Below are 26777 nucleotides of genomic sequence, written 5' to 3'. Positions count from 1 at the left end.
GCAGAAATAAAGTTGTTTACACCTATTCTCTGAAGCCACAAAGCATTGGTAAACCTAAATAGATAGATACAAAAACATTTTGAATAGTTAAAGTAAATCCATCATGTACAATTGTATGGTTAGCTGAGCGATGCATTTTTCATAAGCAAGAAGGCTTCAATATGTATATATTCCTCCAGGGGGCAGTAAGGTGCACATATATTTCTGGTTTTATATTATCAGGGTTATTCAATAAACGCTGAATATTAGGAAATTAAATTGGCAAAATAACTTGCCTGGAAACATTTTAGCTCCAATTTTGCCATTTGGATTTAAATTTTATTTAACTTCAGTGAACAATCCTGTTTATTTTTGTTGTAGTTCTTACTCTTGACCCCACCACCCTTTTTAAAAATGTATATATGTGCATCCCCAACTGGAGTGCACCAGAGAATTTGTATTGATGTAGAAATTCATATTTATTTTATAAATGTCACAGCTGCCCAATTAGGAGAAAAAAAAAACAGAAGAATTTGAAAATGCATATTCATACGCCCTCATTTAAATATTTTATAAAAACTGAAAGCAGGTTCTGGCATGGGGTTACTCAAGACATATTTAGTTTTCGGATTGCCATTATGCCAGACTCCAAGTACAGTGATCGCCATCAATGAAGGTAAAGGAAGATTGTTTATACCTTGAAAGCTGGTTGACCAGGTGATGTTGAGGTTGAAATTTTTCGACGCGTTGATGAACATATCCAAATCTCTGTTATGCTATTCGGGAAAAGATAGATAATGGTCAAGATTAAACAAATTGCCATGACATTTATTCATAATTCTCTCCAAAACACCACCAACAAATGAATTCTTAGATCAACATATAAAGGACACCTTTTACATAACTATGGTATGATCATACTTTAAATGTGGGGTGGTACGGTCTGTCCTTTTTACATGCTACATATATACATAACAGATAGCAAAATAAATCAGCTTAACATTGTACAAATCAAAACTTCCAAGCAAACATGGATATGATATATTCAGAAACATATAAGCTCTGGTGGAGGAGGGGTATATGGTATTCTAAGAAACACAAACTTGTGAGGAGACCATAGTAGAGGCGCGGACCAAATGTTAGTTTTATAGGTATCTACCTATACAGCAGCAGGCAATGTTTGCTAGGCCCTTTTTTATTATTACAAATCTTGCCAGTGGTAGGCCCACTTTACATTACAAATGGTAAAAGTATCAACAGGTTTGTACAGTGTTAATGTCACTGACTTAGAACAGGGTGACCCAACTCCAAATCGTGATCAAACCACCTGTACGTGTCCTTGGAAAAACACCCAACGACCACGAACATCCTCAGAGATTGTAAGCTCACGTGAGCAAGGCCTTCTTTACCTCTAAATATCCCCTTTCTATAAATGCAAAGCACTGTGGAATATGTGTGCGCTATATAAATGCCAATAATAATAAAAATAAATTTATAAATAAAAGGAGCAAGGCACAAGCCATTTATAGCTATAAATACATAGCTCACTGAAGCACAGTTACATCCCAATTTTGATTTGTGTTTGAAACCACACGAAAGAATGTTGCTGCGTTTCCTGCCATGTAAAATGGAAATTCACGTTTCCTATGGTCGTCGAATATTCCAAACCAAATAGCGAGTTTCCTACATGGAAACAAAGATGATACTGTACCAGAGAAGGCAGCGGCACGCAGATGGAAAATATCAGCAGAGTTTTCACTGCTCAGCCAGAAACAGGTCCCTTTCGGTTCCCCCCTTTCCATGTAACTTTCTACAACGCCAGCACAAATGTAAAGGCTGAAGTCAGATCTGAGAACTTCAGCAAATACATATACAGTAACAAAAATCACAAAAAATACAAGGGAAAAGGAAAATCTGCCTGCATAGGCTGATTTTAAATGTGTCTCGTTTTATAATATTTCGGCTACCTGCAATGAAATGCTTTAAGGCAAGGGACATTGAGAATTCTGAACCTCAGAACTCTACTGATTCAGCACCGGTTTAAAACAGCTGCCAAAAAGCAAGATATTTTAAAGTACACACTAAGGCAACGGCAAATACACCATCAAAAAGATTATAAAAAATAAAACCTTTTAGGACACGTTAATAATTACGCATACAACTTATATCACTTTCTTTTTCATACACATAAAAGATCCACAGACCAGTTCTTCTCTTAAAGGGACACACCAGATCCCTATAGCACTTTAGCTTGCTGATGTGTTTTGTGTGTGAAGAGTGTGCTTTGTTTCCTTTTTTTTTTTACATAGAGTGCAGATTCCAATAGAAATAGGAACTTTTGTAAATTTACCTTGGCTCACCCCCCTAGCTGTCAATCAGATAACTGGTCCTGTTACTTTCAGTTTTGTAGCTAGGTGGATCTAAACTCACAAGGCAGGCGATTACCCGGAGCACTGATCTGCATTGGGAAGTCTGATTAGACAGGCACAGAAAGTCTGGGTTTGAGAAAAGGTGGTTGTGTAGGTGGGCTTTGCAAAGGCCACACAACAGAGCTTTTATTCAGGCACCTGGGTGTCCCCTTTAATGATGCATAACGAAAGCAGATTTAGAAGCATAAATCTTTATCTAGTAATTACTAACGCATACAATGAGTGACATGATAGTTTGAGTAATGCAATAATGCATCAATAACAAGTCTGAGCTCCAGCATATCATTGGCAGAACCAAGCTCCTCCAACAATGGAAATACTCACTTCTTCAGGTGTAGCTACAAAGTTAATGGCAGTGTAGTAGCGGTCATCTTCTTGGGACAGGCTAAACGTGAACTGGTAGTCTATCAGCAGAGTATCTGTGCAAAAGGAAAGAAGGTAACACAATGAGATCACCATTATATGCGTGATGTATGCCGGAAAGAACATCAAGAATCTCTAAATATGTCAAACCAAACCACAGGAAATTAACCCCTTAAGGACACATGACATGTGTGACATGTCATGATTCTCTTTTATTCCAGAAGTTTGGTCCTTAAGGGGTTAAGCAATATTTATGGAGAACTTACAGTAACAAGTTCCTTTCAACGGGTTGCCTTGATATCGATTTTCCACTTCACAACTAAAAAGGAAAGAAATGCAAATAAAAAGCCTGCACTCCAATCTTTAAACAACACCAAAGACCTTTTGCAAATATCAATGGTATCACTGTATCAAGAGTTGGATTATTACGCACCTCTCATTATCAAGCATGCACTTTAGTGTGTCCAAGGACGCAATAAAAATTACATTTTAAACATTAGCGCCATGTCGGGGAGGGGGGTGTTCTATAATGCATAAAGTTAGTTTTAAAGGCGAACGTTTGTATCAGTAGAGTTCTCGTTCATCTTGACATGGAAAAACATTTAAAAATATAGATATATATTTTTGGACCTTTAACCTGTCTGTTGCACAGCGGGAAAACGCTTACAGGTGCTAGCACAATATAGTGGTGAATGGGAGTCTCTAATGTTCTCGGAGTCCAACAATAAAATTGTTAAATTGTTGAAAATAATTAAAATTTAACAGCTGGGGGTGTACTAAGGTTCATCTAGAAAAGTGACAATTTCTATTCAAATTTGCACTTTTTCTAAAATGAAAAAAAAAAAAAAAAAGAGGCTCTTTCAAGCTATAGTGCTTTAGATGTGTGGAGTTCCAGTACAAGCCTTAAACACATTTACCCTTTCCTTTAAGGTAAGTGTACTTTTAGAAAACAACCCAGTTAAGCAATATGTTTAATCTGGTGTTGGATTACTTTATATTCATTTAAACATGTACATTATGATTTCCAGGATTTCCACTCAAGTAAAAAAAAGTCCATAATAAATTAGCAAGAAGCAGCCTTTAAAGGGAAACTTTAGTGCCAGGAAAACAAACTCGTTTTCCTGGTACTATAGCTTCCCTCTCCGTCAAGGCCCACCCTGTGCTGCAGGAGGATTTAATAACCCCTTCTGTCACTTACCTGGGTCCAGCGCCGGGGGAGACCTAATGCGCATGTGCGGCAATGGCCGCGTTCTCATTAGGATCTCCACATAGGAAAGCATTATTCAATGCTTTTATATGGGGATTCTGCCGCCGCAAGTCCTCATGCATAGCGTGAGGACGTCCAGCGTCGTTTAGATGACCAAAAGTCGTCTAGGCATCTGGAAGTCCCTCTAGTGGCTGTCTAGTAAACAGCCACTAGAGGAGGAGTTAACCCTGCAAGGTAATTATTGCAGTTTATAGAAACTGCAATAATTACATGCTTAGGGTTAAGGGTGATGGGAGTTTGCACCCAGACCACTTCAATGGGCTGAAGTGGTCTGGGTGTCTACAACATAATCCCCAGGAAAATGACACATTCTCATGAAGAGTCTGCAGTTTAATAGAATTGTTTTTGGTAATACACCTGATTAACCTTTTCTTGCTAATGATGGTCAGACAATGATTCAAATAAAAATAAATAAAAAACACAGACAAAAAAAACTAAATAACAGATCATCTATAAAACACACAGATCTTGTTAAAACTACAAAACAGTCTAATAACATAAATCTGTATCTTGGTGCAGCGTAGACAAACTCGCATCATTAGATTAAATTTTCATACGGAGAGGGAAGTGCCTTTAAATCCCTTTGCACCTTGTAAGTCCTATGAAGTCAGCCTGCGGAGAGTAGGGGGTAATGCAGCAATTAAGCTGCCTTTATATGTGTCAAGCAGAAAGATTCCATTTAGTGCCAGTGACAAGAGGTTGGCAACTGCGTTGCGCATGCATAAATATGAACTTAATGTACAGCAAAGTTTCAGGGATACAGACAGCTGACCGGATTTATGGTCATTTATTTCCAGAAGTGACGGATGGAAGAGGAGTTCTGCAGCATGGCAGTTCTGTAAATAAGCATTAGCAAACATTACTGCCGTCCATGTGCCCGGAGTGTCCCTTTAATGGGAAGAGCCATCACTGAACAGATGCAAACACATATCAAACAGACCAGCAGAGGGCGCCAAACGGTAACTTGTGCCTGGGAATGGTCTGCATTTTTTTTTTTAGGAATGATATGACTAATACAATCCCCACTAGCTGAGAATATTGGTTTCTGTAAGTCAATGCCATGTATAGCAGAAGGGGTTCTCCAGCATCATGTACCGGAAAGGAAGGATTTCGGGGGCATGTTATGATATAAAGAAAAAAGCACTCACAGCTGGCATTCCTCGCCTTTAATCCCCTTGGTGGTACAGAAGCACTTCCCACTGTTTGCATTGCACATCGATGCATGGTCGTTACATTTACAGGCTGTGAGAGAGAAAAAAAAGCATCACTTTATTAGAAAACTCAAACACTCCCTCCATTAAGCCCTATTTTGCCATATTGTAAGAGATACTGATGGTTAATACACAGCAATTGTAAAGTGTTACCAAACTGATCAAGAACTACTGGCTTCATCATCCTCAGGGAATCATAGCAAAAAGCACAAATGTATCAATTTCCTCTCAGTGCACTGCTTTGCCTTCCGCTGCCCTACTCTCCACCTCCACCGCCCTGCTCGTTCACCAGCCTCCTCTTACTGTCCCTTATCCTCCAATCAACTCGCCCACCCTCCTGCCTTCAGCCTCCACAAGGCCAAAACAATGCATACTGGATGCAATACTATGTACATAAACCCTCCCTGTGGCTGCAGCACTTTCTGCACACTTACAGGTAGCAAGCTCACCAGGCCTGGGGCAGCAAAAGAAGGTCAAACGGATAGATCTGTGATGGAGGGGGCATTACTTAAAGGGGCAGTTACAAGGTAGACCACCAGCAGCCAACAGTTGGCCCTCATGCTAACCCACAACGTTATGTCACATGGAACAGAGGCACCCTACGTTGATTTAAGGAAAAAAATACTTTGTGCTAACAGATTGGCCAGAAAATGTAATCACGTTTAAAATTTCTTTCCAGGCTTGTTTGTAAATTCACTATTTGGCACATTATGCAAATTAAATATTCTTTAAACAAACTGCTTGCAGAGATGAATCACATGGCACACACAGAAGGACACCTGAAATACATTCATCTCTCATTGAATCGGTGTATTTGCCTCTAATCAATGCTTGCTAAAAGAACTTGTGAGTTTATAAATGTTGCAATCTGGTCTTGTAGAATTCTCTCCGAGATGAAAGAGGTGCTGGCCTGCACTAGAGACCAGCAATAAACTCAAGAAAAATATCACATATTGTTTCCCATCAGCCAAGAATAACTGATGGGCGATCAGCCTTTAATCTGAGTAAGGTTTTGCAGAGTTTGCATCTTTTATTTTATATTTAACACTTAGACCAAGAGATTTCCAGACTCAGAGAAGAGGACACCTAGTGGTAAAAGAAGAAATGTCAGATTCAAAATAAATCTCAGGGTAGGTTAGAGTCGGTTATAACTTTTTATTGTTTTTTTTTTTTTCTCTTTACATTTGTTTTTTTTTTTTCATTTGTTTTTTTTTTTTTTACTCGTTCTTACAATATTTCACTTTTTAGTCTTTGTAAATGAGATGTAAATGAAGCAAGCACATACAGTCATATACGGTTGCCCTCATCTGCCCTTCTATTACTATCCATGACTGAATTGTGCATGTTTGCTGACAGTTTTAGGAACTTGTTACGGTGATAGCGCCAAGATTAAACTCAGGACTGTACAAACTACCTAGGAAAACGCTAATCCACTCAACTTCGATTTCTCAAACATTCAAAGGCTGTAACGGCAGTGAGCGGAACGATTACATGAAAAACAAGCCAATACTCACGTTGACATGTTCCTCCGTTCGTTGGATCTCCATAATAGCCGGAGATACAGGTGTCACAGTTTTTGCCAGTTGTCAGGTTTTCACACTTCTCACATATGCTTTCATTGACACATTTACTGTGACCGTTACACTGACACGCTGCGAAAAAGGAACAATATGTATTCTCATCTCATTTTAATATCACAAGCTGGGGGATGGGGGGGGAGCCTAATGAGGGGAGGGAAAGCCTAGCAATAGCTGGGAGACATATTTTGAAAGAGACACAAAAATATTCCCATAAAATAAATATATATATAATTTATTTTTTTAATGGCCACATCAAAGGGAAAGGGACTAATCGTTAGTTGTTACATGAGCTTTTATCTGGATTTGTATGCTGGCATACAATAAATATTACAGATATCCGCAGATTGACTTTGAATTCCTGACAGTTCACAATGTAGTAAATATACCTCTATACATAATATCATGAAAACTGTGTCAATCTCAATCATCAGTGTGACAGTCCACAATAAACTTATTATTCCAGCTGAAATGCTTTCTTCAATGCACTGGAAATTCCACCCCGGACAATAGGAAGAGTTTTTCCAAACTAATAGCCCACATTCAATTAAGGTTGCTATTATAAAGACCCATACTTTATTCCACAGAGTGTGGGTGGTAAACTACTTATCCCATAAACCTCTATTGGACAAGAGATTATTGGATAAAAGTTTTTTTTCAAAAATCATACTCCATAGCCTAGAATAAGAGACTCCAGACTACTGCTGTTTACTTTTAAATGGACTCTCCAGTGCCAGGAAAACAAACCATTTTCCTGGCACTGCAGGTCTCCTCTCCCTCCCACCCCCCATCCAATGTTGCTGAAGGGGTTAAAACCCCTTCAGTGACTTACCTGTATCCAGCGCCGATGTCCCTCGGCGCTGGGTTAGGGTCCACCCACGCCATCCGGCAGGGGAAACCTATTGAGCATGCGCGGCTGGAGAGACCTAATGCGCATGCGCGGCAATGCCGCACACGTGCATTAGACCTCTCCATAGGAAAGCATTGAATAATGCTTTCCTATAGGGATTTCAGCGACGCTGGAGGTCCTCACACAGTGTGAGGACGTCCAGCGTCGTTATAGCACACTTTTCGTGTTCTATGAACACGGAAGTGTCCTCTAGTGGTTGTCTGATAGACAGCCACTAGAGGAGGACTTACCCCTTTAAGGTAAATATTGCAGTTTATGAAAAGTGGGCAGAAGTGGTCTGGGTGCCTGGAGTGTCCCTTTAAGTTTACAGACATCTCTTTCTAATGCGCAGTGTAGCCAGTTTTCTAGAATATGTAATATAACCACACAAAGGCAGAGTAAACAAATATGTGGATTTACAAACTAAGCAGGGGAAACTGCAGGACATTTTCCTACAGACTTACAACAGATAAAGAGAAAGACCTAATAAAGTCTAAAATGATCTCCCAAACCAAATATTGCTACAGCTGATCTTTTCTGATCGAAGATATTTTATAGCAAGAAACTTCCTGAAACGAACTCTCTGTAAAATTCTATTACTCAAACCCCAAATAGTTTTTGCATCTGCATAAATGCACCCATACGAATGTGCTAATCCTCCCCCCAAAATTGATTAAAAGTAATAAACTTTAGTATGAATCACAAAAGAAACAATAATAACATAGAAAATGAATTATGATAAATATTTCTTTGCACCTGGACAGTTGATAAAAGACCAAGTGTAGTTGTTATCGGCCGGGCACATGCTGACGTTTAACACAGGTTCCAGGTAGTTATTCTTAGCCAGGGTGCTGCTTGGCACTTTTATTGGGCCCCGGTTTGCTCCCTCCATGCATTGCCCTTTGCCTGTGTTACTGGGATCTGTGCACCAACCGCATTCAGGCTGCTCCAGGCATTGTCCACAGGTCCGGTATCCAGAGCAGTTCTCAGCTATGGGGACAAACCCATGAAATAAACATGAAATCAGTACACAATGTTATCTTGACAAATAAAGGTCCATTAATAGCATTGGATTCTATTTTAATGCATATTTTGTTATTCGCTTACAGCTTTAAAATATGTAAAAAAAAAAAGCAGTTTTATTAAAACACTATTCTGGATTGATTCAAATTTAGTCCTTCACTCTCTTTTTTTTTTTTAATGAAGAACCTTTTCAAATACATTTTTCGAATGATTTTTTGTGTATCCACAAACAATTGAAAATAATTAGGTGGTTCTTTTGAGGCAACTTTAAATCTTTATGTAAAGGCAGAATTGTCAAGTTATAACACTATTAGATATGCTAAAAATCCCCAGATCGTCACATTTAGACGGATGAGAATTTCTACTTTTGTTGTTCCACTTATCGTCCTCCTTTTTCCAGGGGTATTCAACCCTTCAAACCTGTTGCTGAGATTCAGGGTTTGAGATCTCTGTTGCTGGGGTCTGAGAATGGAAAGGTCCACAGTGATGCCAGTACCAAGGCGGAGAGCATATGGAGCTACTACAGCTACCTTACTAAGTAAGGTAACTGAAGTATGAATTACTGATCATGGCAATCAAGAAAGGCATGTTAAATGCTGTATCTATATTAAAGTGCAATAAGGTTTCTTTGGCAACAGAATGTCACAAGCAGCCTTAGCCTCTGTGCAGTTGAGGAAGAATTAGAAAAAGCTGCAATTGGGTGGTTGTGACAATGTCAGCTGACTCTTTAGGCCTATCACAGCACACATTTCTGGTATAATGTTGTATGGCTAGAAGGAAGTGTGTAATGTTTGCTTTAGCCATACCTCGTGTGGCAGAACCACTTGTTCAGGTGCCTTCCACTGGTATTGTGTGTTTTTCTCGAACGGGTACCACCTCGATATCCCATTTAGAACACTAGTTAGAACGTTCTCACCTCTAACATAGTTGTGAAATCGCAAGGGAGGCAATTAATAAGTGCTCCCCCTGGTTGGCCGCCATTTCGTATAGACGAACGCCAGCCAGGGGGAGCATTCGTGAATTGTTTCCCAGTTCGTTTGTCTCCCGAACGAGGACCTCACCGGTGCCCCATTGGAACGTTCACGACAATTAATCAGAACGTTCGCACTCTCAACATAAGTGTGAAACCGCAAGGAAAGTATTGGAGTGCTCCTCTGGGTGGCCGCCATTCGTATAGACGAACGCCAGCCAAGGGGAGCATTCATACCGCGAAAGGAGACTCTTACCTTGCCTGGTTTTCACACAGGGACCTTGTGAACGGAGACTGGTCAAGGAATGTAACGTTGTGAGGATCCCTGAGGTTGGTGTGGACACTTATGGGGGACAGGCTAGTTTGGCGGGCTTTTCTGTGCCCGGGAGACAAAGGAGACAATCCATTTTACTGAGCCTTGGCTCCTGGGATGAAGAACCCCCCCCCCCCCCATCTTGGGTGGGAGATACCTCGTCTGGGGCACATGCTTTGGCTCTCAGGTGTAGAGGATCCTGGGATACAACCCCATGGTGTTTGGGATGAAGACTCCTTGTATGGGGCTATGCATATAAGCCGCGTGTGGCTCAATAAAGTGTTGCTGTACTCCCAGAACTGTGTCCCGTCCAGTTACTGGGGGAATGGCTTTCTGTCTGTTCTTAGGGTTCCTGAGGGGCTGGAGAGAGGTAATAGTGGAGGTAACTGGTCGGGTTACCCGTGATGCGTTACACCTCTGAGCTTTGGATGGCCAGGGATCCTTCTTCAGCATTGAACTGCTCGAAAATGGTTTAACATTGAAGAGCCCTCTCGGACTAGGACATTGAATAGGACTCCATGCACTATTAAAGGTTAAAGTGACTACAATTTCTGTTACAAATTACACTAAGCTCATTAAAAGAATGATGCAAGAGGAGTTATTTATTGACAGATAAAATATAATTTCGGACATGTAACGGACACCTTCCGTTGACGGATGCTCCTAGTGTTTCCTGAGGACCACAAGCACTGCAGACGACCCCACAACCACTGCAGACTCCACAACCGCCGTAGCTTAACTGGAGCCGCGCCATCTTCCTTCCATCCTGTATGAACCTCCAGGCATTCAGGACCGTGTGGGAAAGACCTCTTCTCCAAGAAGAGCGTAACAGGATCAAGCTCTCAAAAGAGCTAAGTGATTAAAGCTCAAGGGAATATGCAGCACATAGCAATCCCCAGTGTGAATATAGCTGTACCCTCCAATCACGAGACAAGACTACATGTTGAGGGTCAAGAAGAACTCTGGTTTAAATACACACACTCTGCTTTTATGCAATTCTCCCCTGCAAGGGAGACGCCCACATACAATTATGAATTACCCAATCACACAATGGTTACATCCCACAGATTCCCTCCCCTTAGCCTGAGAGGTAACCCAATTATAACGTACAATTTAAACATACATTTTACCCAACTTTCATAACTCTAAAACCATACATCCAATATTAATAACAGTTAAAAAAAAAAAAGCACATTCCAAATACAAACATACCCAAAAATAATTTGAATCCGTTCAGCCGTTCGGGAGATAGGTATAAGTCCTTTATGACCGACCGCAAGTAAATTTTCATGACCAAAACAGTTCCATGGATGTGGGCTGTGCGGTCGGTCTATTTTGCACTGAGAAAATGACTAAGTCCCATTCGAACGAGTGTTCGAATCTTCGAACGGGACTTAGTCTCCAGCCGCAGTGTCGAAGTAGGTACGGGTCAGCGGTGTTCGCGCAATTGGGTAGCCGCAAACAGTTCCATAGATTTGGCTGCACACACCGCTGACCGCGTTCGAACAAGTTAAAATGGCCTCCGCCACGTGTTCGTTTGTCGAATGGCGGCCACTTCGCCGGCTTCGGCACTTCGACTGCATTCGAAGTGCCAGTTTAAAAGTTGTAACCCTGCTCCAAAGCATTTAAAGGGCCAGGAACAGCATACAAAAATCCATTATGCCCAAATGCAGTTCTTAAAAGGGCAATACATTCCAGGGCCATAGTCGCAGGGCAGGAGGCTAGCGATCAGTCCTCTCCAATGCCCAGTGGCAAATGGCAGTTTGTCACAGGACACAATCTGAAAAGAATACAATTAACATGTGTTGTCGGGAACAACAGAAAAAAAGAGAGGGTTAGAGGGGACTTACGAGGGCAGGTACTCGTGGTATACCACTCCATGCACTGTCCAAATGGATAGGAAGCCACATAAGCGCTGGAGTCCACGCACTGCTTCATGTTGCTGCACCACATGCATTCCGAGCTGGCGCTGGTACATTCACCGCATTGACTCCTGGAGGCACATGGGGTGCGGCACTGCTTAGCACTGTGATTGGCTGAAAAACAAAATAAAATGTTCCGTTTGTTGGGAAATTAAACAAGAAGACCTTTCAATTTGTAAAACATATACACACACAAACACACATAAATATATATAGATAATTTTTTTATCTTTATTTTAAATACGATTTACAAGCGATAACTTTATTCAGGTTAAATTCACAGTCACTCAAACTTAGGGAAACAAGATTTACTCTGTGATTCACACACCATACCAGACGTGCTGGCTATAGCTCAGCATTGTGACATTTATCGGACGGCTTACCAGGCCTTTCACACACACTCCCATTGATTTGATGAATGCAGGAGGCTACTTTGAGCCCCACCGTAGATGGCTCAGCCAAATACACACAAAATCCACCGTCACTGGGCTCCCCTGCTTGCCACTGAAGGGTCGTGTTGGTAAACGGAGACATGTCCTCCCAGCACCAATAAGATATGTTAATCTTTCGGAGTCCAACCCAGGGTGTAAGGTCAGTCTTTGGCTAATGAGATATATATACATGATGTTATAATGCAAATAAGATTGCTAATGAAAGACCATAAAAAAAGCAATAAATAATTAAAGGGACATGCATCACTTTGAGGCAAGCACCTCATTCAACAGCTTTAGCTTTTGAGTTGGTAAATGTGATTTTTTTTTTTTATTTATAGGCTTCTCCTTTCCTATGCTCCACACCAACTCCAGGGGCTAATCCCTAGGAATGCTGGAAAAATGCATTGGGCATGCCTGACATATGTACACGTGCCGTAGGAAGGTCTCTTCACCTTGTAACATTCGACAGAGGGAAAAGAGAGGGAGTGTGATCATGCAGATCAGGCTCCAGTGTCCGTTTTCGCTCTCCCTCCTGTGTTAGTCAGTCAAGGAAAATGGGAACCTTGTTGTTGCACAAAATGATGCCCTGTTTCTGTCATTAGTGGACTAGTCAGAAACTGAAATGGGTGGGTAAGGGGGGAGGTTTAAAGAGCTCGCCTAGCTGAGAGTTGTGCCCACCAATGCAATCTGACCAAGCTTATAGTAAATGTACCAATGTTTATTTCACACTTTTCACTGCTTTTCTCGCTTTATTTTGGTTTGAATATATGGATCTCTTTAAAAGTGTTTTGTTTGTTGGTTTAAAAAAAAAAAAAAAAAAAAAACCTGTCAAGTGATGATTGCCCCTTTCAAAACATTTTTTCATACCTAAATTATAATTTTTTAAACTATAAAGAATTTCAAAACCAGTTTTCAATAATCTGTTATTCCATACAGATTGTGATTAAACAAATCTGGCAGAATACAACATTATGTAAATAAATAGAGACTAACAATACCGGCATCACCGTTAACTACAGAAGGTATTGGTTTCTCTAAAACATTCTTTAAGCGTAAATACTCCACTCCCTAGCTGCGGAGGGCCAATTCTAACCCCACTCAGATGTACGCTCACAAATGAAGCCTGACACCCAGAGAAAAGAGTTTTTGGCACCAATAAAACTGCAAGAAGTAGCAAGAAGTATTTGCTGGGTGTAGAAATAGCTTACACATAGATAACATGAACAAACACACACTCATTAGACAGCACTATATACACAAACACAATAACACTGCTTGCCTTGCCCAGCAACTCCCATGTCATATGATTATCAGGATCGAATTAAAGGTGGCAAGAGCAAAAAAGCAGTGATATCCCTGGAGTTCAACCCCCACTAATATCATGTATGATTCGGCACTGCCCTACAACTCGTTTTTATTCTGCTTGAAAAACACACAAAGAAACAAATCAGAACCAGCTATTGTTTTTAAATGATCAGCTAGTCAGTTTAGTCTCTCCCCCTCCCCCCCTGCATCGGAGCACTGAATGGATCAGGAGGACTTACCTGCATGTTCTGGAGCTCCTTGACCACAAAGTCTACCTTACTCTGAGAGGTGAGTGACGCCAGAGCTGCATTGTGGCTGCGACACGCCAGCTTTGCATTGTCATAGTTATCCTTGGCGCTAGTTATTTTTAAGCAGGAGCTGCCAACCAAATACCAACCTACTCCACAGATATTTTCTGGCAAATGAGAGAAGAAAAGAAAAGGCAAACATAGTGAGCCAGAATAATTATAAATTCAGACCATTTTATAATCACCTAATATATATATATATATATATATAACCCTTAAATACTTATCTGTAACTAGTAGAGCAAGTCATGCTTTGATGAGCTGCCCAAAGGTGCTTAGCGGAGAGCAGAATCTCACATAAACACACTGCATTTTTACATAAAAATAAATAAATAAATAAAACAAGAGGTGTCTCTGTTTGCTACTCTAAAAAGTCTACCATTGCCACACAACAGCAGAGGAAAAAAAAATAAAAGAATGAAATTAATGAAATATACAATAAAAATATATTTATAAAATATTTTACCAATACGGATACATTGAGATTTTTCTCGTTTTCAAGCATGAGATGAGCTCACAATAAATGTATACTACCTTGTATTATATACCTAAAGCCAGATAATGTAAAGAGTAATTGAAACACATGGTGAATGTTAAAGGAACACTATAGTCACCAGAACAACTACAGCTTATTACATTTGTTCAGTTGAGTAGAATCATTGCCTTCAGGATTTCTGCTGTAAACACCGTCTTTTCAGAGAAAATGCAGTGTTTACATTACAGCCTAGTGATAACTTCACGGAACACTCCTCAGATGGCTGCTAAAGCGGCTTCCTTGGGCAGTGCTGCAGCGTAAGCAGCACTGTAATTCAGTGTCTCCACATTCTGCATGCAGACACTGAACTTTTTCCTCATGAAGATGCATTGATTCAATTCAATACTGATTGGCCAGGGCTGTGTTTTACTTGTGCTAGCTCTGCCCCTGCCTGAACAGCCTTCTTGACAGTCTCCGCCAATCCTATGGGGAAGCATTGTGATTGCCTCAGATCACTACTTTTGATGATGTAAGCAGACAGAAGCAGTTCAGAGCAGAGGCAGCAGCTTCAGACTTGAATACAAGTAAGATTTTACTATATTTAGAGAGGCAAAGGGGGGAAGATGGTGGGTTTAAAACAACAGGGTCAGGAATACATGTTTGTGTTCCTGATCCTATAGTGTCCCTTTAAGTGTGAATGTTGAATTAAATTCTTTCGTATGGGCTGCAATGTCACATGACAGAATTATAATTCAACGGAAGAGCCATTTGTGGCTGTGGGGAAGATAGCCACTAGCGGTGTGTTTAAGTTTGTAAGTTTTATACAACTGCAATGTTTTAAATTGCAGGGTGAAAACGACAGGACCATTGAACGCAGACCACTTCATTGAGATATAGTGGTGTGGGTGACTTCCGTGGTCTTTGAATGGTGGCATGGACACAGTGAAAGCATAAAGGAAAGCATTGTAGATTTTTAAATCACGGATAACGACAAGTGAACCCTGTAAAGTCCTGCAAGCAAGGTCCAGTCTATGCTTGCCTGAAAAATCTACACAAAACAAGAGGAAGGTCATGAGCAGCCCATACCTGGTAGTCCAATGCACTCCTGGTTCCTGGGCTCCCACTGGCAGTTCTGGTCCATTGAGCAGCTCTTGCAGCTGGTTTTCTTATTGCAGGAATACCCAGGGTTATTTTTGGGGCAGTTATCAGATGACATGACAAAACCCTGGATCACAAGATTCACATTAATTCTGTGTTTACCTTAATCAATAACACTCAGCACATATTTTGTTATCAAAAGAGAAATATGTTAAAAGAGGACTACAAACCCCCTGAATTGCCAGATTAAATAAAATGCCTACACTCCTCATGCTTTACATAAACTCACTGCCCACAAATGAGATACATTTTTTGCTCTTCAATTTTAAGGGGAACCATTGTCAAATGACACCTTAAAATAAAACATCACCTAAAACGTGTATTAGGTGTTCAATCATGACACAGCTGCACTGCAGAAGCAAATTTTTTTTTTTTTCTACTCCTTTTACTATGCTTAGTGACTAAAAAGAGGAGAGCTTACAGAAATATCTGACAGAGAGTCAACATGGCGGCACTCAATTTCGGCAAAGAGATAAATCTAGTGTTTATGTCTTATCAGCGTGCCAGGAATTACATTTCACAGCTCGCATACCAACCCGTGCCAAACAGATGGTGTGCCACTCCTAACGGTGAGATATTTTCCTGGAAGAGAGTACTTGAAATTCAAAGTTTCTATGATAATTGGTGCTTTATGTGCATGGTGCACTACAATACACACAATTAAATTAATAAATATAGTAAATGAAGAGTCACCGCTTCCTTTCGCATTACAGGGCTATTTATAAAACATTTCAAACTTCCCTCATTGATTATATTGTATGGGATGGGACATACCATCTAGTTAAACATTTGAAAGCATATTCATAGCAGAATTTGTCCGTAGCTCACAAAAATCAATTTACACTGGCTAGTACTTTGCCAAGCACAACTTAGAGGAGACATTTTATTAAGTCACACCAAGTCACTGGGGTACTTGTACATGGCACTGTTACTATAAAACCTTTGATAAGAACTGTGAGTAGATTTAGAATACCAGAGTAGCTACGTTAAACAGCTATCTGCTTAATAAAAACATTGCGCTGCCTGCAATACACCAAATAGCTGATACAACAGGAGAAAAAGATGGAGTGATTTTCTAACATTAGAAGAGAGGTGTAATCATTAAAAACATATGTGATTGTGCATCTCTCTCATATTATATATGTAGCCATGTATGTACGTGACTGTGTGTCTATGAATGCATGCATGCATGCATGCATTAATAATTATAATGATGGAAAATAGCCCAATAGTAAAGTAAAATGATCATGATATGGCTAAAAAGATATATAGAATGTGTAAATGCATGGGAAACTCTATAAAACATATGCAAAGAATAAAGTTGTATACAGAAGAGAAGACAATATTATTTGCTTTTTATAAAGTGATTTGAGAAGGTTATCAGTGTCTGTGCGCCTCCTGTTGGTGAGGAGGTGATGGTGTAGCTAGAGGAAAGTTCGTTCACTTTCCCTTTCCTTTTCTCTCCCTGTCAAAGGGGTGGACAGTACAGGTCATAACACAAAATGAAAAATGGTTGTATTAATATATTTAATAAGTTGCATTTAAAAAAAAATAATAAATTACTGAAAACCAAAGATGCTTGAGGTCTTACATGATGTTTGACTCTCCATTTGTAAGACATTTGATCTCCGAATCAGACAATTCTGTACGAATATTTACTGACCTGGCTTCCGGTGCAGTTGTTTGTTGCAGAAATGCAAAGATCATTACACCACCCGCAGCCATTTGTATTTAAAGTGCAGCTAATGCAATCCGTATATTGATCGCATTTCTCATTATCTGCATCTGAGAAAGAGGGAATAAACTATGAACCCAAAGCAAGGCAACGCATGTTTAGAGCACCTGGAAATTCTACAATGTTTCGAAAATGAAAGGGTCAACTCTAGCCTGTAGGGACACCCTGCAGGTATTTTCGGTATTAATCTGCTATGCAATATATCAGACTTACATGTTTTATTGGGACAGTGAAACAGACTCCATTGTTCCTGCTCAGGAGTAGCCATCTCCCAAGGAACGCACTTTGTCAAGCTGCTGTTCCAAACACAACGTAGGCCAGGTCCTGCTTCCAAACAGGAGCGATTACTGCTGAACGATTCACAGCTTTTGGGTGTATACATCAAGACATCGCTGAGCAGAAGACTGTTAAACCCTCCAAAAACGTACATGGTGCTAAAGAATAAATGGAAGGGGGAAACAGAGTTATTTGTAATAACTGATTTTGTCAGAAGACCTTCCTTCTCTGCACACAAGCCATACTGTATGGACTGCTTCATAAAGGAACAACAGAGACACTGTAATTTTTTTAGATGTCTGCCATCATACATGAATCTTTGAGCACAAGTATACATGTTGTGTTACAAATTATTAAAAAAATAATAATAATAATAATAATAATAAGATAGGTCTTTGTACGATACCCTCAAAACAAGGTTCTCAAGGAACTTCTGGTGTAACCTGTGGGTTTTTGGCACAGTGCACAGCAATTAGGGAGTGAAGTTGTTCTTATAGTTATAGTATCATACAATTGACTACCAAACCTTCACTCACAAAAACAAGCAGAAGGAATTGTAGAAATAGTGGCAAGTTACTTCCAATGGCAGAACATTTACGATTTGCTGTAACTGGAACAGAATAAAAAGCCTGGGGCACAGTCAGAACTAAACCCAACTTCTCCAGAGCAAGAACAGCAGATCGAAGGTGGAACTGAAGGAGTGACTGCTCGATGTTCTCTGGTACCCGAGGTTCATCACACAGCCTCCTCCTAACCACTGTATGAATTGTACTGTATTTTGTCGGCACGTGTTTTTGGTTGACATGTAGGGGGTGGCTAATGGAGGTAACTGTACAAGTGGCACAAAAAAAGCTGACGGGCAGGCCGGAGAGAGCAGCAAAGCTTACAGCTGGAGCTTCATTAATATAGGCTTGCTCGGTCATAAACTGAATTCCGGAAGACACAAACAGTCTGAGCTGCAGAATAAGCCTCTGCTGAAAACTCATCTGTCCTCCCTGAAATGAGCATATTGTCCACTTAGTGTATCGGGGACAATACAGACCTACGCCAAACTACAATACATGATTGTAATATACAATTTTACATTTTTATTTTTTTAAGCAGGGCTTAGTATACCCTAGAAGCCAGGTATTCATGGCTTCAAAACAGTTTTCCACGCTCTGGACCTTTTATGGCAATACTCTATGCCAAGCTTTGCCAAAGGAAGAAGCCAGGTGGCAATTCTCACAAGAAAGTTGTGGTGGGGAAAAAAGTGTGGATGAAAACCCCTTCCACCTGAAGAAAGTGGATAGTTAATACATTGTTAAACACAAATCTGCACACCAGTCAAGCCATAATACTCGCTTTTTCCACAGAAATCACACTTTAACAGTGCTCTCACTACTGCGAGGGATTCTGGGTAGGTGTATGCAAATAAACTCAACAAAGGACCACATTTTTGCCTCATAATTCCACTTTAAACATGGATTCCTTGGAGTATGTGTCTGCTGTATGCAACAGCTTTGAAACACAACTCAGGAAGAGGAGCAAAGCCAGTTGCATACGCCTACCCAGAATGCCCAGTCGTAAGAGCACTGTTATAGTGAGATTTCTGTGGGAAAAGCAAGTCTTATGGCTTGAATGGTGTGTGTATTTGTGTTTAGCAATGTAATATATATATAGCTTAGAGTACAACGGCAGCTGGAGGATTCTAATTAGAATAATCTATTTCCTGACATGTGCCTTCCGATCTCCAAATTACAAATAAGCTTCTCAGTACAAAACTAGAACCAGAATCTCCTTTTGGGAGAGTGTGTGTGGCAGCTGACTGAGGAAGCTCCAGAAAGAGTGAAATGCATTTCGGCCATTAGGACTTTTAACTTTAGAAGTATTTTTACCATTTGTTTATTTTAAATATTTCTTTAATAATAAATACACTACCACTTTAAAATGTCCATTAAATCCTCAGGAATCTTCATTGGGGGAAGTGCCGCCCCCTCCCCCCCCCCCCCCCTTAAGTCTCTGAAAACTGTGAGCTCAATACCTAATTTTATCAATTTACGGTATTTTTAACAACTATACTACACATTGGATGTTTCTATTATTTTTATATCTTTCCGGAGGAAACCCCAACAGAAAATAGTCGTGGGATGCTGCCCTAAAAAACATACAAGCCCTGTTTACTGTGCCAGTATTATAGACTCTTTGAAATGTGAGTGATCCATTCTGCTACTCAATTGAATTATCAGTGTTTTACAATCTGCACTATATTGTACTTTCTATATTTTTTGTAAATATCCACTTGACATGCACGGTTCGATCAAGACTTTGAGGGGCAACTCCCAAACCCTCACAGCGCTCCATTTAAGGTATATGTATATCGTATACAATTTTTGTCTTTCAGCTTCTCAGTACAAGTCACACTTTGGTTCTATTCAATCCTAGTAAACCGTCACTGGTAAATTGAAATGACATTCAGAAAAAACAAATATTTAGTATTTTTCATTTAGCTGCCCATCCCTGAAGTCACGTATTAAATCTGGATTTTCAGTTGATGTAACTACATCCAAATTTACGTGTAAACAGTTTGCAAATAACAGACATATTTCCTATACCAGACTTACACCTGTAAATGGAATAGTACACAGTATTTTAGCAGGGTGAAAAGAAAAAAAAAAAAAAGTGGATATGCTGTTACCCATTATCCAGAACTGCAGAGTGCCCAAAGCGGTTGACATCTTGATGTAACGCTGGACGGTCGAGAACGGACCAATAGTCACATGCTAAAGAATGTGAGAAAAACTATTAAGGAGGTATCCTTCCAGTAAGATCAGCCAACACAATCCATAAATCTACAACTATGCACGTTGTGTGTCATCCAAACATTTATTTAAACTAGAAAAGCTACAATTTCTGGGGAAATTGTGTGGTGTTCTTGCCTCCACCAGTAGTCTACAACTGGAGTGGGCGGAGTAACTATTATTATATATTTATATAGCACATTTAATTGCAACGTTGTTGCCCACAGTGCTTCACAGTTACATTAAAACATACAGTTATAAAAACATTAGCAGGTGTACAAAAGGCCCTGTCTATGACATCACTTGCTGCTGCAGCCTTGCACAGGTCAGAGTATTTTTGCGGTTGCCATCTTCAAACGGTAGTATTTTAAAAACTATAAATCCTACAGTGAAGAGCTTTATATTGTGAGAATCACAAGACCCAGACCTACATTTTGATGTATAGTATGTCTCTGAGATATTAATAATGAAGGCACAGTCGCAGTTTAGAAATTGCCCTTCAAATGTGAGCTTTGCAGAGTGGAGTTTCAATGAATGTCAATGGACTGCGTGAGTTGCAAACAAATGGTCATATTGTGAAAACTATCAGGACTATGGCTTAGCCGTGGACATTTCTAGTGGCAGCAGGGATAGCTGAACGTTTTGATATAAGCTTTGTGTAGGTGGGCTTGAAAATGAGGGAGTGGTGGCAGTTTAGAAATCATGTCCGGATTTTTCAGCTTTTGCCAGCTCCCACTCTAGCTTTGAACATTTTGCCATTCATTCCTATGGGACCAATTTCGCCGCAAGAACGACAATATTTCGAGAACCATTCGGCGAAACGTTCCACAAAGTAATAGCACACCAATCGGGAACAATCCGCATGTTTCGGTATATTACTGTCTATGTAGTGTAAAAACTGTGGGAGGAGTTAGAGTGGTATATTTGGCTATAATAAGAATAATAATATATATGAGAGATAACAGTAAGTGGTCTTGCTATGCAAGAACACTTAATAATAATATATATGTGAGATAACATTAAGTGGTCTTGCTATGCAAGAACACTTAATGATAGATCCATTCATGTTTGCTAGTCACCTGGCTGCATGTTTTTAAATGAAGTTTGTTTTAGAATGGGCATATTGAATCAGGGGAGACGAGGTTTGTGTGTGTCTTATCGATCCTCGGAATAAGGAGCAGATAATAGGTGTCAAAATGCAGTAGTACAAATATCTAGTTATTTTGTAATGCAAGAGTAATTTTGTTAATTACAGCAGTTCATATTATGGAATGTGTAAAACAGAAATCATTGATGTCATTTAAATCAACACACTTTTCTCCAAAACACTGACTGCCTCTTTAAAAATTACCAGAGACATAGAACGTGACGGCAGATAAGAACCATTCGGCCCATCTAGTCTGCCCAATTTTCTAAATACTTTCATTAGTCCCTGGCCTTATCTTACAGTTAGGATAGCCTTATGCCTATCCCACGCATGCTTAAACTCCTTTACTGTGTTAACCTCTACCACTTCAGCTTGAAGGCTATTCCATGCATCCACTACCCTCTCAGTAAAGTAATACTTCCTGAGACTAGATATGTGCAAAAAATGTTTTTAATTGTTTTGTCAGAATAAAATTTCTGTTGTCTGTTGAACGAATCGATTCCAAATTGTTTTACCCGTAGTTTTCTGTGTGAAGTCTACAGGTCATAGCTATTCAAAACCGATTCATTCCGGTATCGATTAATAGGTATTTTATTTGAAAGAATAACTTTGAAAAATGTTTGCACAATTCTAACACAGACCAATGAGCGTCTCCCAGTGCTCCTACAGTAAATGTAGCACGAGTTGTTTTCTTTTTAAAGTTCTAAAATAATACAGTCAGCAATTGTAACATCTCACCAATATCGTAAGCCATGAAGTCCGAAGAGAAGCATTTTGCACCATGGCTCATAGATGTGTCATTGTGGGTGTTGCCTCCAAAGACTAACATAGAACCGCTGATAATAACCGCGGTGTGCAAATAGCGGAAAAAACGGCTGTCTTTACGGATGCTCCTAATAATTGCAAAAGAAGAAAAAGGAAAGGGTTTGTATTTACAATTTAGAACTAAATTATCTGGGGGGGGAAAAAAAAAATAAATAAATATATATATATATATATAAACACATGTGCATTAGAGCAAGTCTTGTATGCCACAAAACATTATGGAAGTAGAAATGTATATGTAAGAGGGCTGATCTTGTTTTCAATACATTAAATCACTGTAGCCGCTTTAAAAACTGCCAGATGCATTACATTATATGCGTTATTTTCTCTTAAATCTGTTCAGCAGTTAGTATACGGAGACGGAACAAAAAATACAAATTCTAGTTTAACAAGGTCTTTACTCAAACAGCTTGCACATACAATAAATATATTGTTCTAAGGAATCGCTGGAACTTCTGTTGACCCAATAGATGCTTCTCTCATTATAGAATTCACACAAACAGCAAAGTGTAACCCAAATATTCCTGGGAGCTGCTGCTAGTGCTGTAAATGGCACTGAATTTACCATTTAAAGGACAATACCAACACTGTAATTCAGTCTTGGATTTTTTTTGTCGTGGTTCTAATGCCACGAGAGAAAGACAATCTAAAAAAAGGGTTTTGGAACATCCAAAATCATTTGCCATCATTTCACAAGGTAAAACTAACCCCCATTGACATTATCCAACCACCACCTGCATCATTCTGGAACATACCGCCTAGCTGACAATGAGACAATACTTACCACGTAGAGGTATCCACATCGTAAGCGTACAAATCATCTGCAAGACGGAATTTATTGGCAGTGAAAGCCTTGTAGCCTCCATGAATGTATATAGACCTGGTCTTCTCATCGTAAACACTGCTGTGCCCGTATCCACCTTGCACAAGAGCTCCCTGTGTGCTGACAATTACCCATTCGTTGGATTCTGTGTGAAAAAACAAGTGTAAATGTAACAAAAAAAAGCCTATTCAAGCTCCCCTGTATCAGTTATCTTAATTATTTGCAGAGTAGACATACAGTATAGCATGATCATGGATTCAGCCAATTATCTCCTCATAGAGATGCATTGAATCAATGCATCTCTATGGGGAGTGTTCAGCGTCTTCATGTGCAGCACTGACACAGGAAGCACCTCTATTGGACGTCTGAGTGACTGCAACTAAAGGTGCCCCTAAGCAGCAACGTAAAAACTGCATTTCTCTGAAAAGAGAGCATTTACAGTGCTCAGCATGCAGGGACGGACCATACCCAGCAGAACAACTACATTAAGATGGTGACTATATTGCCCCTTTAAGTTAACACAGTAGGAGATATACATATTTGTCACAAACGGCAGGACTACAAGTGCTCCTTTGCTCCATTTTAATGATCTCCTTCTCTCTCGGCATAGCTTCTTTATAATTACTTTCTTTAATTTCTATTACTATGTCTAACAAAAGTAAATAGTATATCGTTCAGTAGTGGTGAGCTCAATACACCTGTGAGGTATCCCCACACCTTAAAACATATAGTACACAAACACATAAGGTGGAGCACAAAAAATATACTTCCCTCTCTTCTTAGTACAACCAGCAATGGTGAAAGATAGAGGGGTACACAATAGTGCAGATTATCCTTATTAAAACATACACATACGTGGACCTCTCATCCTTACACTATCTGCAGTAAAGTTTGGATCACCCAGAAAAGATCCGAAGGCACACCAGGTTCAGTATATGGCTTTATAGAGATACACGTATGTGTTTGTTTTAATAAGGATAATCTGCACTATTGTGTATCCCTCTATCTTTGTTTCAGCATTGCTGGTTGTACTAAGAAGAGAGGGAATTATATTTTTTGCTCCACTTTATGAGTTTGTGTACTATAAATTTCTCTTACCAGTTTATGTAATAAAATGTTGAGTGTGGAGCAATTACAGTGGAAATGCGTAGAGAGCTCCTACATACTGTGGACCACTTAAAACTTTGCTCTAGAAAAGGTCATATCTAGTATATAAGTATTGCACGTTAAAGGTCATTCTAGGTTGTTCTTTTAAAGCCTGTATAATTTAAAATTTTAAACTTGCAAGGCAATGTATTCATGCAGTCTTACCTAGGTCATATTGCTGAATGTTGCTGATATACCCATAGAGAGGACAATGTCCAAAAAATACCAGCATGACCGCTCTGTTTTTCACAGTAACAATGTGGGCAGAATGGCCCACTACTGCATACTGGTCCTTGGCATTCAGCTGGATCTGAGTCCATGACTGGTTCTGAATATGGAATACCCACAGCTGGTTGGTAACATTGCCAGTTGCGTCAATCTTGCCACCATACATGTACAATTTATCCTATAAAGAGAAATTATTGATTTTATTGATCAGGGCATTAAAGCAAAAACATATGAATCTAAACAAGGTACATATGCAAACAGACTAGCAGAAAACAAGAGAGCACATCACATATAAATGAGACACTGGAAAGATATTTCAAGGTTACGACTGATATATATTATGAATCATTTTCCATTCTTTAAGTTCAATTCAATGCCACCATGAGATACACAGCTGTAGGATTTAAAGACTGCACAATTTCAATTCACAGTCACAGGTTTAGTGAATGGATCAGTACTACTAGAAACACGTCTTTTTCAGAATCCAGAATAATCAGTGAAGAACTTTAGGAAAGTTCCAACAAGACATTGAAGCATTCTAACGAAGGAGTGGAGTTAATGTTCCCAATAAACCGACACAAGGATCTGATCAAACTTTAAAGGGACACTATACCCCACTGCACAGAATAGAGCCTGTGGCCTGCTGACACTGCCCTCCATTCAACATTAAGTCATTTTCAAGTTTATTATGGGCCTCTGGCAACCCCAGTGCCGCCATGTCTACTGCACACTTCCATCTAGTCACAGCAGATCATACCAGCAATGGGTGCTTTAATGGGCTGAAAGCAGTCAGCTGAAACTCACAACCAACCACAGCCACCAATAGCTGCTCAGGCTAATGCTTTCTCATAAGCCCAGGCAACACAGAGGGGGTGAGCTGCTGGGGACTCTCGCATAGCATTAAAATGGTTTAACACTGAATGGAAGAGCAATGCCAGGGAACTCCAGACACTAACAAATTCAATGAGATGCAGCAGTTACAGCGCCTTCATTGTCCTTTTAAAGAACATTTTACGCCATTCTGAGCAACCCAAACCTGGCTATGCCAGCAGGATAAACTAGGAGTGGGTGCTGTGTAAACACTGCAAAGTTTTCTGCCAAGAAGAACACAAACTTATGAACAACGTAGGCAGAAAATGCAAAACTAGAGAGCAAATCACACATTGTCACGACTCCGGGAACCAAACACGCTAACACACACACAGAAAAGGTGCAGTATCGGATCTTAGAGTGGCCGGGCTAAGCACACAAAGAATAGTCAGGAGACAAGCCGAGTAAGGGGAACCAGAAGACAGAATAACGAGAAACAAGCCGAGGTCAAAGGGTAGGAGAAATTCACAAAGTCAGATAAGCAAGCCAGAGAGTACGTAACCAGAAACACAAGTTCAGTAGCAATACTAGCAAGCAAAGACCACAACAGGGCAGGGAGGAACAGGAAAGGTAAGTATTTAAACCATAAGGTTAATTCTGATTGGATAATTTCCCATCAGAATTAACAATCACACGTGGGAGATATCTAGACCTCCCACTGTGATTGAGGCACTGTGCCTTTAACGCCGGGTCAGGTGGCTGACCCCGGCGTTTATTAAAATGGGCGGTCTCCCAGCGTGCAGCGTCATACATGCTGCCGCTGGGGGACGGAGAGGAAGACGCGGGCGGCATCCGTGGCTGGGAGGATGCCGCCCGCCGAGCGCACGCCAGGAAGGGGACTGCGGATGGCTGGAGGGTGAGTGCCGCGAGCGGACAGCAGCCTCCCCTCGCAGCCGCCCGCGGGATCCTGACACACATGAAACGAGAACGAGGACATATGTTTCATATGTTCTTAAACATACACTGAATTATCAAGCGAAGGGCTCTATGGAGATGCCAAAGTGATTCTCTCATATCCCCCCTGTCTCGTCTTTCCTCCAAGCATAGAATTCTGGGCATAGAAATACCTGTAACAAACAATTATAGCTATACTATGACTAGTGACATCTCTACAATTATAAAATACTTGGTGCAGGAAGACAGGCATCTCCTTATTACAAAGACTATGCAAGGATCAAGGACCCATGTTTGAATCAAGGACCCATGCACATTCTGTTTGGAAGGTTGGCCACCCAAGAGAAAACTGAACCCAGGAGAAACTTTACCAACAACGTCAATGAGAAATTATTTTCTTGCCTCTTTTACAATCTTTAAGACCTTAAAG

General features: G+C 40.1%; 1 protein-coding gene across 2 annotated transcripts in view; it reads right to left on the bottom strand.

Annotated features, from left to right (window-relative positions):
* ATRN (attractin) overlaps positions 1-26777 on the bottom strand; it is a 178922-nt gene that overhangs the window by 94065 nt on the left and 58080 nt on the right. For both annotated transcript variants that reach the window (XM_063457594.1, XM_063457595.1), the window contains exons 8-23: positions 24521-24761; positions 23171-23354; positions 22300-22454; positions 20312-20396; positions 17572-17792; positions 17287-17408; positions 15552-15690; positions 13922-14097; positions 12327-12546; positions 11872-12057; positions 8472-8705; positions 6764-6901; positions 5187-5280; positions 3038-3090; positions 2733-2827; positions 677-755 (exon numbers count right to left, since the gene is read on the bottom strand). In XM_063457594.1, coding sequence (XP_063313664.1) covers positions 677-755; positions 2733-2827; positions 3038-3090; positions 5187-5280; positions 6764-6901; positions 8472-8705; positions 11872-12057; positions 12327-12546; positions 13922-14097; positions 15552-15690; positions 17287-17408; positions 17572-17792; positions 20312-20396; positions 22300-22454; positions 23171-23354; positions 24521-24761 — 2422 coding nt within the window. The remainder of the gene's footprint in view (positions 1-676; positions 756-2732; positions 2828-3037; positions 3091-5186; positions 5281-6763; positions 6902-8471; positions 8706-11871; positions 12058-12326; positions 12547-13921; positions 14098-15551; positions 15691-17286; positions 17409-17571; positions 17793-20311; positions 20397-22299; positions 22455-23170; positions 23355-24520; positions 24762-26777) is intronic.

Source organism: Pelobates fuscus, chromosome 6, assembly GCF_036172605.1.
Source record: "Pelobates fuscus isolate aPelFus1 chromosome 6, aPelFus1.pri, whole genome shotgun sequence".
Taxonomy (NCBI): Eukaryota; Metazoa; Chordata; class Amphibia; order Anura; family Pelobatidae; genus Pelobates; species Pelobates fuscus.
Note: the sequence above shows the minus strand (reverse complement) of the source record. Positions and strands in the feature narration are given on the sequence as shown.